We start from the raw sequence: 12,928 nt of genomic DNA on the forward strand, positions 1-12,928 counted from the left end.
TGTTATTCCACTATCCCCCCAAAAAGGCTTTATTTCACTCGCTGTAATGTCACAGTGGCACTTATCTGCAGAGGATGAATGGATTCAGGATAAAAAGATGAAAAATGAGTCTGACAGTGTTCAGGCTGGGTTTCTATGTTTCATGAGGGTAATATTGCTGGAGCGAAATAAGCTTGTTTGAATGCAAATGTTGAAAGTGCCTAAAAGGACCTCTATAGTGGTTTCTGGCTGCATGCATACGATGGGCGTGTTGCCTCACTGGTTCCATAGGGTCTTTTACTTGACTTTTTAAAAGCCAGATCCTACTGGAACAGAATCCAAGAGCTCCCAGTTTGCCTCCAGCACTTATCTGTGAGTGTGCCATCATCACATAGCAATGGAAATAATTAGCCTACCAGCTTCGAAAAGTCTTGTTCAGACGGCCAATTGCACAGATTGCTTTTCCTCTCTCCAAACTTGACACAGCACTCGAGCAAATGGTTATTCATGTTCCTTCTGATGAGGCTGCCACGTAGCACATACAGCGCGTGGACGTAAATCACACACCCTCACAACATTCAGGGTCCTTTGTGCGTTTGTTTTGAAGTCCATATCAATAAGAAAGGAAAGGAGGAAATACTGTAAATGTTAATGTGTGAGATGCACATCAAAGGGCTGTAGTATGAAGCACAACGGTGAACCCATCTCAGGAAAAAAAATAAAAGATATGAGATGGTCACACAACTGACAGCAGCAGCTCTCTTCACAGGTTCTGCACTTTTTATAGCCCAGATAATACAACAGGGAACACGAGACAGATAGAAGGAGAAGAGAAGAGGAAGCAGGGATCATGGCTATCTTGATTTTTTTTTTTTTCCCTCCCGTGGATCCTGTGGGCTGCGCCCTGCAAAATGTGGCCTCACACTGGCACACACTCATGCACACACACCACACATTTTTGACAACATAAGCTGGGCTCACTCTCTGTCTATATCAAAGGCCCCACCATGCAGGGATTGACTTTTGTTCTTGGCAGCATGAAAAAAGGGAAAACTTTATGATGTCTATTTCCCTCTGGTTTTATTTGACTCCGGTTTTGTTGTGAGGAAAGTGTGCTGGTTGTGCGTGTCATCTGTTTGCAGCGCTGGGACTCGCTACTGTATGTTGGTGAGACATTTGTTTGGTTTATTTGCGAGATTGACAGATGGTTGGTGTATGTTGGCTGTTTCTTCAGCTCATTTAATTGAAAAGTCATTTTCTCCTGCCAAATGTCTGCAGGAAGAACAAATGAAAGAGGAGGGGAAAGAGGAAAAAACATGTCTGCTTGGTGTTGTTGTTGTAGTGCTCTTGACTGATTTTAATATCTTATGTGGCATCTAGAGGGCTTATTGGTTGCTTCGCAGAGATAAGGGGGAAAGACCTGGGTCAGTCATGTTGCTATGCTACTGCGAAAATAATGAAAACAGCACACATAGAGACTTCTGAATCCACGCTGCATGGAACATCTTAGGTTAGCGACAACGCAGAGTACTTGTAACAAAATACTGACCTCTGGTGGAGAACTGCAATAAAGGAGTCCAGTACACAGCAATACTTTACAGTAATGGTACATAAGATCCATTAAGGAAAACATTAGTGTGACATAAATCAAGTGCAAATGGCACTTTGCCTAAATTCTCATGTTTACTCACAGTCCACAGCATGAGAGCAAATCTATAAACAAATAAATATTTAATTACACTATCTTAAAAGACATTTAGTCAGAAACACAAGCAATAATAAGGTGATTTCCTTCACAACATTTGCGTTCAACAGACGTTTGATCCAAAAATATACAGTCTAATCACTACACTGCAAAAGAATTAAAAGAAAATGTCACCTTAAAAATATATAAAGACAGGCTTTGGGACTGTAACAGCACACTACCCATGTTGTAGGTAGTACAAGAAAGAGCAAGCAAACGTGAGAGTTAGCTATTTAAGCCTTTGCTTGTCACCAAATCTCACTCATTGAACAACTGCTTTTGGCAAATCTGAACAAACTCAGTTTTTAAAATAAAATGAAAGAAAACGGAACAAGCCAGTACTACAACCGATTAGATGTATCATGACAATATTTGTTACCAGTGAAAAAATACAAAACTAAATGTCTGTTAAACTTTTAAGATGCTGTTTTTAAGCTTAACTGCTGCCATCCGAGATTTTGCTTTCAGACGTTTTCATTTGTAGACCTCGAGTCTGGGGGACATCAGGCTTTGCAAGTCAATTCCAAAGAAGTCTGCGTGCATCACTTTCTTTTCTGCAACTAAATTCGACAAGTTAATGTTCTAATGGGCCCAAATATACAGCTTTGGATATCATGTCCACCCTGCTGTGACCAACCCTGATTCCTTTCCCTGAACATTTTGGGCTGAGCTACTTTCTCAAAACTAACATAGGAGAGAAACTTCATACAGGACATTGGATGGAGGGAGAATATGTTGTTGCACATTAAAAACAGCCCATCATAGGCAGTAAAATTACTTCTGATAGTGAGCAAAGTACTTTCTGGTGTTTCAGGATATTCTTCATATTTCTGGTTCACAATGAAAACTGCTGAGAGTTCAAAAGCCTCCGTTTGTCTTCAGTCAGCAGAAGTGTGCGACATCATAAATCAACTATTCTTGTTCTGCTTTTTCTTGTTTCACTTGTCCCTTGCCATCTATTACATTTCTTTTAACGTACAGTACATAATCTAGTTACATCACCGGTGATGTTTCTTGTTTTGGGTATTTCAAAATCACACGTCACCCGGGCGACCCAGCTCAGTGTTAATAAAGCTCCGGCTTACATCCAGGTAACGCTGCGCCCCCACAGGTATCTACTACATAACATATTGACATATCTCAGAATACAGCTACTAATGTAGCTCAGGCATGTCTAAAAGGGTATATTAATGTTTAAATTTCACCATGTTTTTTTTCGGTGTCACTGAGTGTAATTCTGGATTTTGCAGAACACACCTACTCATGTCCTGGTTGCCCACAGCCGACTATGTGTCAGAGTCTTTCTTTTGACTTTATTAAATACTTGCAGCATCACACACACTGCTTCTTTACACACACATGGCACAGCAGCTGTAACTTCATTAACACACAGGGTCTGACAATAAATAATGTTCCTCTAAACACCACACAGGTCAACTATTCCACACAGATTCCAGGTTTATACGGCGGAATTATTTGTACTAAAGCTTCTCTGGATGAACCCTGAGCTCCATCAGAGCTAAAAAAGACATTTTTATTAAGATAAGCCTGTCATTACGCACTCCTCCCCCCCTGATGTCTGACTGACGATTACACCCTCGCATCCTGTTTTTTATTCCTCATTTGCAGTTTTTTTTATGTGACCTTTGGAACTGCAGTAATGACTCTCTCCCCATTCATTTAAACATAGACCTGGTCTTGTTAGCCCAAAATAACTGCCTGGGGGGGCGTTACCAAGATGGCAGCTAAGTGGCGAGGCTTGCCTTTCAGGACTTTGATAGAACTCCTTCAGGCTTTTATAGAGACATTTCTAACTAACATCAGCATTTTAGAAGCAGCAGGATGTGGGGAAAGATGGAGTGGGCTGCGACTAACATTAATCATCTGTCGGTAGATGATGTACTTTCCAAGATCAGTTACCTTGTTGTATTGTGATTTTCTGTTTAGTAATGATCAGTAACATGTGTTGGTCAGCGCAAAGGTTTACAAGAATCCATAATCAGCCTTTTCAGCCTTTCTGTTTCCATTACAGTGTAGGATCCAGCAGCTTCGAATCCAAAGGTAACTTCTACGAGCTCAGACTATATGATGAATTTTACATTTAAGATGCTGATGCTAGAGAGGAGAAGACTGCTACCCAACAAGGACATCAACAAAGTATCCTTATGGTTCTCTCCAAGTTTAACCAATCAACATTTGTCTTCTCTGAGTTAAACAGTATTGAGACATCAGCGTTTCAGGGCGACTCAGAAGTACTTTTTTCTACATCAAAAACAGCCTTGGAAAAGGTTCTGTAAAGGCGGTTCTTGCAGTCTTTCGGCCCGTAAGCTCCTGCAGTGGTCTATTGTGTAGCATTAGTCTGATTGTGCTTTTACTACAAACCTTGAGTACAATATTTCTTTCACACTTACCACACTGCAATGAAGAATATTTCTATTCTTTTCAACCTTCTTTCTTCCTTTTGGCTCATAGACCTTGTGACCCCCCCAGACGTGAGGTCTAGTTCGACCCTCTTGGCTATTCCAGCTGAAAGCTTCCCACCATCATTTTAATGCACTCAAACAGTAGGCAGTAACTCTGTTTCATATCCTTTGAGGTAAAAGACACTGGTGTGACACGGCAGAGGTTTTTTTGTGTGTGCTTTTGCTGTTAGCACCAATACCAGTTTACGGTTGAGAGAGTAGGAGAGGTTGGATCAGGAGGATATTGATCCTGAGTCTTCAACATCTGTAGAGTCGTACTCATCAGCGGACTCTGTGAGAGCGGGGTAGGGTCGCGGTTGGTCCAGGTTGACGTAGGTGACGTTAAGGCTGATGTAGTGTTCTCCCTCCAGGCCTGATAAGATGGTGGAGACGGCCGACACCAGTGTAGCAAAACTGGGCCTCAACTCTGGATCGGGGTCCCAGCACTGGAGCATAATGCTATACCTGGAAAAACATACGTGTAGTCTGACTGAGCGAGAATGGAATGGTCATATCAGTCAACTGTATCACTGGTTAGCATGAAAATAATCTATGATAACATCCACATAGCAGGCATCTATTCATGTGAGGCTAATGGATGTTAAAAGCTCTATACCACTCACATGTAGTGCCTGAATATTTCTATTCTGAAGATTCTGTGGCATGTACAGATTAGGTCCTGAAAATCAGCCAGTCATAGGTATACTTAGAGATATGATTATTTGCATTCTGTATAGCAAATATTTATCTGAAGCCAGCAGTTATCTCAGTATAAAGACTAGAGACAGAAACAGCCTGTTCCTGGTAACAAAGTCCACCATCACCTCTAACATGGGACCAGTTGGCTGGCAACCACTGAAGACCTCAAGACATTTAATAGACAGACATATCAGTGTTATCGACCTTCTCTTCAAACTTTCACCAAGACAGCAACTAGCATCTTTCCCACAATGTGTAATTTTTCTTCTCATGTCCTAGGCGTCATGGGTGCCCGGGTGACACTTTTCCATGAGCCCAAGCCAACGTTGGATGTGTGACAAGGCCGTATGAATGGTTGATTTATTTTCCATCATCCTTTAAGTTGGTGAGCAAAAGCTTACTGTCCAAGAGATTTATCATTAAAACAGCAAAAGTGAAGCGTGTGTTTCAAAGAATCACTGTACACATTAACTCCAAAATGGCATTGCTTAACCATCTTGGAATACAGAGTAGTGGACAATTTACACATTTGCTGCTACTGAGTGACCACCTGGACATCTTGTGATTGCTATTTGGACTTGGTGCCAGATTCTTTTCTCTTTCATCTTGTAACTGTAAATCCTTACTACTCTTTCCAAAGTATTTTTATTAGTCATACTAAAGCAATCCTTAATTATGCCAAGTTATACAACTGATACATGTTCACTAAACAATACCATCACTTACCAAAACTTCTTATTCGAATCGACAATGGTGGTTATATAACGCTATGATTTCTGCTACTTACAAAGGGTCAGGGCAGTACTGTGGCTGGGGAAGCCTCCTGCCCTTCATTAAGTAATGTGTTATGTCATATGGGTCCACTTCTGGGTACGGGCTGGCTCCTCTGGTCAGCATCTCCCACATCAGAACTCCAAAGGACCACTGTATGAGGAGAGAAAAAGTTTGACCAAAAGCACCAGTAAGCTTCAAACTATTTCTCAAATTAAGCAAGGAAATTATACTTGTGGATATCTCTTTGAATTCAAACAATGTAGTAGAACCAGAGTATAATACTGTTTAGATCTTGAATGTTGTTACCTGCAGGACTAAGACATTATACATTTAACCACACAACCAAAAACTTCCTAATTCATTGCTGTGTCAATTGTTATGCTGTTCTAAATATTCATATGCGCACCACATCTGACTTGGAGGTGAACTTCTGTGTTTGCAGACTCTCGATGGCCATCCACTTGACAGGCAGTTTGGCCTTCCTGTGGTCTTGAACACTGTAATACTCTTTATCGAAAACATCTCTGGCCATGCCGAAGTCTGCCACCTTCACCGTGTACGACTCGTCCAGCCTACAGGCAGAAAAAGTAAGACGAGGTCAACCACATTAGTGCAGTGAAACATCTATCTAAACTTAATCAAAAATCATGCAAAATTGCAGCGAATAAGTTGTTGATTTCAAATGATATTTTAGTCCTCACATGCAATTGCGTGCAGCGAGATCTCGGTGCACAAACTTCTTCTGAGCCAAATATTCCATCCCCTTGGCAACCTGCAGCCCGAAGCCAATCAGGTCCTTTACAGTGGGGTTCTAAACAAATCCCACAGACACATGGCAGAAACACTGCATTAAAACAAATTTAAATATTCAACAGTTAACAGATTGTAGGTAACAGATGGTTTTAAATAAATCAGGTGATGAATTTCCACTGTTTTCCACTCTGTGCAAGATACACTGTGCTCATTATTTAATTTCATCTTTGTATATAGAGTTCTTTTTTTGTTTGTTTTTATATATATATATATTTCTTTCATATTGTACATAGTGTGTTACAAAGTTGCTTTACAAAGATTTTATATTTTTGTTTTTTGCACTGAAAGGACTGCACCATACTTTTCGTTGTACGTTACAATGACAATAAAACAAATCTGAATCGGAATCTGTTTTAACGCGGCTGTCACACCCTCTTCTCGCAGCGTATGAAGTGCCTCAGGTCCCCGTGTTTCATGTACGGCAGCACCACTAGAGGGAGCCCCTCCTGTGGCAGTAGGATGCCCAGCAGAGACAACACGTTGCTGTGGTGGAAACCCTTCATTATGATGCCTTCCTTCAGAAACTGCTCCACCTCCTCGACATCTGTTATTCCTGATGACACACACACGTAAAGATTATTTAAAATGGGCAGTGAAATTGCAATTTTGAGGAGCTACACTGATACTCTGGCAATCTGTTCCACAGCAGAGACCTTCTGATGGCTCCCTACGATCAACGCTCAAGAAGCAGACATTACTCAACTATTCAAAGACTTGACGGCACAGTGGATTTCTCTGTTGTTGGGGTCTGTGAAGTAGCCATGATAGACAGTTCCAAAATGGCCTGTAGGGGAAAAAAAAAACAGACAAGCAAAAGAATTGTTACTGATCTCCCAAAATACAATATAGCTTAGGCTCCATAGCACATTTTTATTCATTAAGATGCAGACAAAGGCGTTTTCCTACCCTTCCCTATGATCCGATGGTGCTGCACAACAAGCATCTCAGCAGGAATAAGGACATCCTTCACCTCCTCCAGCAGCTCTGGCCTAAAACTGGAGATGGAGATCTTTTCTGCAGGCATGAGGGGAGTGAGGGTTGGATCTATGCTGCCTGCAGCATAGGCCATGCTGGGGAACACCACCGGCCCCACCAAAGGGGTGGGAGGACTCAGGGATACTACTGGTAAAAGTCCAGAGAGAGAGAGAGACAGAGGGGGTCATTAAGGAGGGTTACGAAGGTGTTAGTGCCACAAGGAAATTATCATTAAACAACATTAAGGAGGATAGTATTAAATGTGTGCTTAAATAGACAGTCACCTCTTCTGTAGTCTCCAATAGGCGACAGCTCCACATTGTTTGTACCAGAGCGGTTTGCACTGTGGGTCAAACGCGTCTCTACCATGGAAGCTGCAAAAACAATTTCACAACGCTTTTTTAATCATCAACCCCAAAAGAAGAACTGTACATCTTACACAGAACTTGAGCTGTTCTAGTTGAAAGACTTGCACAGTTCATCCAAAATTCCCTCCCACATCCGGCAGCAGTTGCATAAACAGGTCTGATCAAGGTCCACGCAACAGAGAGGCGCTCACCCTTCTTCTTCTTCCTCAAGTGTTTCATGACAACAAAGGCCAGCACCGCCCCGGCAACCAGAGCCGCCAGGATACCCAGAACAATTCCCACCATGTAGTGGTTGCTGACTCTCACCACTGTGCCAACGTTGTGGACCTGCCCGTTGATGGAGATCTGGAGAACAGAGTCCACCACATAATGAATCTTTTATCTTTGCAGAGCTATCATTTCAGATCGTTTTTTTTTTTTCTTAAGTTCTGGGAAAGCATACATTCATAAGTTTCAAACTGTTCACACCCGACTGGCTGCATTGTCTGTCACATATGATTAGCTTTAAAGCTTTGAATCCCGAGTCATGAGCTTAACTGTACTGTACAAACTGAAGGAGTAGTTTAAATGTTTATTTGTGTTAAATGACTCAAATCTTCTAATTACAGTCACAGCTGCTTTCCTCAATCTTGCATTGGTGAATGGTTTGCTACAAATGAGGTTAAAAGGTAAGTAGTTTTGACAAACACTTTCAGAGGAATTTCAGCTTTATGTTATGAAACTAAATATGAAGATACGTCCAGTAGTTGTTTACCTTTGCTTAGCGCAAACACTGGAGATCATAGACTGTGTATAAAAGATGGACGTAGCCACCATGACATCATTCATTCGTTTGTGGACTACTGTTCTGAAGCCTCAAGTTTGGAATTTGGACAATATCATCTTTGTTTTTTGAAAATCAGAAACCAGTCGTGACGAGTGACGGGTGGATCTACCTTGTTGCTACCACGTTGACCTGTGTAGTGTCCACAAGTTCTCAATCAGACCCACCTGAGTGCATACCCAACTTTATCATCCATTTTACTCTAAAAGTATGATAATTTACAAAATGAACATCACACTGTGTTAAAGGAAGCTTGAAAATAGTGATTGAGACCATAAGCTCCTTAGTAAATGTTTGCTTTTGCATTGGTTTCACTTTCAGACTAGGAGGTTATGTTGATCTTATATATATACATATACAGTATATATTGCTGGAAACAGGGGAAGACAGTTTGCCTTGAATCCACTCAATAGCACCAATAAAGTTTACTAATTAACACAGATTCTGTGCCACACGGACAATGGCATATTGTTCTTTGACTGGTTTTTTAGCTTCCTTAAGGCTTGTCCCCAGGTCCTAATCCAGGTAAACTTCAGAGATGATTTCCTAATTATCATGCAAAAGTAAAAGTTATGGTGTTTTTCTTATTTTGCTCAAGGCAAGAATTCATGTAAGCATATTTCCCAAGTACTACAAACTTGGAAGGCTTGCATGAATTATCTAGCTAATTAAGCAGACATGCTAAAGGTCCAGATTGTCCTGTTTTTATGTATAGAAAAAGAAAATGTAGCATTTATTTTAGAATATGTTCCATTACAGTGGTGCAATGGGTATCACTGCTGGCCCACAGCTCCGAGTTGGAACCGGTTGATCAGCTGGAGCCTTTCTGAGTAGAGTTTGCATTTTCCAGATGCTCTGGCTTCCTACCCATGACATGCATCGTAGGTTAGCTGGTGAAACTAAGCGTGCATGGTTGTCTCTTACTTATTGTCTCTTTGTGTTAACCCCTGAAGGCCTGGTGACTGGCATCTCACTCAGTGTCAGCTGGAATAGGTTCAAGCCCCCTTTGACCCACTACAGGATAAAGCCAGTATCAATCTGGCAAAATGTCTTGACAAATTTATGTCAAAATATAGGACAGTATTCACGTCTCTGTCATCTCTTGTGGCTAAATGACAAGTTTGCTCCAAAAAGCACAGGAATCACTTCCCAGACATGCGGCCCATGCAACATGACCCGGGGCCCGCGTTGCATGTTGAATAACGCTAAATTATCATGTTAACATTCAGCCTAACCAACCTTCACTGGCAGTCCGTCGCTGGGAATGGTCATGTTTTTGGGGATCCTGCAGGTTATCTCGTTATCCAGGACTTTAGCATCACAATCAACGCCTGCCACCTTCATAACAATGGTCATACAGGAGCTCACCAGGTTCAGCTTTTGATGCTGTGAACAGAGGGATCAAATCAATTTATGAGACAATCTGTAATGAACCCACGTTGATTTTTTTGAAGTAATTCAAATGCAAAGAACCTCACAACTTACATGTAGTGACACTTCATCAAAGCCGGGGTACAAACTTAGCACGTGTCCCTCTGTTTCAAACGGTATGGGCTCACCGTAGGGGTGATAGGAGAACTCTTTGTTCCAAAGACCCAGTGATCCGTCCATGTCAAACGAAAGCTCTCCTTCCTCCGTCTCATCCCTGTGAAACACAGGAGTGACACATTCCATCCTTGTGGGCAAGGACTTGCCTATGCACTCCTGGAAGAAAACAGCGTAGTAACACTTTAATGACTGTTCCATACAGGACAACATGAACTTATCACCCTGAAGGGAAATCAAGTAATCCTCCAAATGTGTAAAAAAAAATGATGATGAACACTGTACCCTTGTGACTGGTTTCAGGTGGCTCTCATTGGGTTTAAAGCGGATGACGGTGCGATAAACAGAATCCAAGTTCTCTCCTTCAATCACGATCTTTGAACCCCTACAGTTCAAACACAAAGAGACGCATTACAGCACACGCTAAACATAACAAAAAAGTGCACTTTAAATAATATTTTCTCATTTTATTTACTTTATCTTGATAAAATAAATTGAATTTCAGGATACAATAACACACATAACAGCTGTTTGTGCTAAAATCTCCACTGCCTACCTGTCAAAGCTACAGTCAGGAAGAACAGCTGTAATCTTGGGGTTTTCTTTGTAGTAAAACACCTTTGTAGTGAGGACAGGAGACTTGTCGATGAAAACACTCAGAGGAACATCCCTCACCTCTGAGATGGGCTGGGACAGACAGATGATAGAAGACACGTTGCCTTTGGGTTTTGTGACTCTGCAGAGAGACGGAGGTAAATTACAAACCAGACAAACTGCAGCAAATCAAAAGGCTTTATTCCTAAAAATGTATTTTACATGATCATGGGATTTACAGGAGAAAATAGTTTAGTGGTGAGTCAGGCTTCTACTCCTTAGCAAGACGTTTGTGAAACCGCACTTATTCTAAAAACAAGTTGGAACAGGTTTGCTTAACAGGTCTTGGCAATAAAAACATCGTGAGCAGCTTCTCATCTTCCAAACATCTCTAGAAAGTAGGGCAGCGACGTAGAGCCGTAAGCAAACAACTGAGGTAAAGTGTGAAGTAAAGTGATAAAGAAATGTATTTCCAGACCTCTTTATAGGGCAGGGCACATCATTAAGAGTGACTTTCCTGGTCTTTCCAGCATTCAAGTGAGGCCCAGTCACTGTGATGAGCGTCCCCCCGGCTCGAGGCCCGTAGTTGGGCTGGATTTCTGTGATGTTGGGAATCTGGAGCGGACAGTTTCTCATTATTTTAGTAAAGCAAACACATTTGGAAAAACATTTTCTAAGTGGCTAAAATAAAATATTTTCAGGTTGTGATGAGGTAACGAGCACCAAAAATAGCTAAATATTACCACGAATGTGAACCCTGGCATTTCGGCCTTCCCGTCAATAGAGTAGCGCCCCTCCACCTTGCCCTCGTGGACTTCCACTGTAATGTTGACTGGTTTGGACAGCTCAGTGGCCCCAGAGCGAATCTTACACACGAGGCTATAGTGCAGCACAAGAAAATACTTGTGTCAGCATGTCTGCAGCAAATACAGTTCCTGCTACACCAGTGACAATTTAATTTCATGGTGGATTAAGACTGTTGGACAGCAGCGGGAGACAAAAATTTCCATTTATTTCAGGGGGGGTTACCTTTGCTGCTGCTGCTGCTTTCAAGTTGAATCAATCCACTGCTTGTAACTGACTTTATGGAATTAGTTTTTTCAAATGTTAGAATGCTAACAAACAAACTGTGATGGTCAAGTTGGTCAAACATCATCACATTAGCATTTTTATGGTCATGTATGGGAATGTCAACATGCATACATGAGCGTTAGCTTCTAGCTCAAAGCGTTGCACACACAACAAATTGTGGTGTTTATAAATCCTATAAAGTTTAGAGTCAGTATTTTGCACTGATGTTTGAGGAAGAGTTCCACTATCAGTAGCATCAATGAGTAAGATCACAGTGCAGCAAATGTGTTCTCTCATTTTCTCAGAAGGATTCTTTGGAAAGATATTTCAAGAGTTTAATTTCCTTCTTACAGCACTAGAAAAACTTTGGGTTGGATTTTCCACAAAATGCTTATAGTGTGAGCAGATTGTGCTTCAGATGGAGTCCTAAAAGTGACTCACTGCGTGTTGTTGCTTTTGGCTGAAAGCACAGTGCAGGCCGTCTGTCCCAGTCGGATCTGATGGGTCCTGGAGGTGATAGCGGGTCTTATGGGCGACTGGAACTCCCATCCACACACCGTCAGCTCTGTTTGACCATCAGGAGGAGCAGTCCGTGGAAAGAACTGCGTCAATGAAGCAGATATACAGCACCACCTTGAAACTGAACATTTGTATTAGTTGCACAAACAAATCTCCGCGTCCTGGATTTGCAGACCGAACCTCACCCCAGTGATCCCGGGCGGGCAGGACTCGTTCCTCCAGCGGCTGTGACACTCGCTCTCCCACGAGCACACTCCGGAGCACCAGCCGCAGCCCATGAACTTTGGCGCCGTCAGGCACATGGCGCAGGTCATGAAATGTTGGCATCCTGGTCCTCTCTGAGGCACCTGAATCATCTGACATTGAGAAATAACAGCTCTTCAAAAGTTAAATCCCACATTGTCACTTGCTTCATCTCATGAATGTGATTCTAGGCAGATGGCATGAGAAATGTTCCTCCTGTCCCTTTACTAATGTTACTCTGACATGGCAAAAAGGCCTACATCTGTTGTAAATGATTTCTTGTAGTTCAAGTTAAGCAGATTATATAGTTGATTACATG

General features: G+C 41.8%; 1 protein-coding gene across 1 annotated transcript; it reads right to left on the bottom strand.

The window, feature by feature from the left end:
* Window positions 1-1,455: 1,455 nt before the first annotated feature.
* Window positions 1,456-12,722, bottom strand: LOC103373775 (macrophage-stimulating protein receptor-like; the record flags this gene model as incomplete). Its single annotated transcript, XM_008303762.1, has 17 exons — window positions 1,456-4,650; window positions 5,672-5,808; window positions 6,065-6,230; window positions 6,360-6,469; window positions 6,843-7,024; window positions 7,175-7,255; window positions 7,378-7,593; window positions 7,731-7,820; window positions 8,006-8,159; window positions 9,877-10,023; window positions 10,123-10,341; window positions 10,468-10,567; window positions 10,739-10,918; window positions 11,255-11,391; window positions 11,520-11,655; window positions 12,289-12,449; window positions 12,552-12,722. Coding segments are annotated over 17 exons (2,619 nt in total), but the record flags the coding sequence as incomplete, so codon positions are not given.
* Between the last annotated feature and the right edge of the window lie 206 nt (window positions 12,723-12,928).

This window comes from Stegastes partitus, unplaced genomic scaffold (genome assembly GCF_000690725.1).
Source record: "Stegastes partitus isolate 25-593 unplaced genomic scaffold, Stegastes_partitus-1.0.2 Scaffold2064, whole genome shotgun sequence".
In the NCBI taxonomy this organism is placed as follows: Eukaryota; Metazoa; Chordata; class Actinopteri; family Pomacentridae; genus Stegastes; species Stegastes partitus.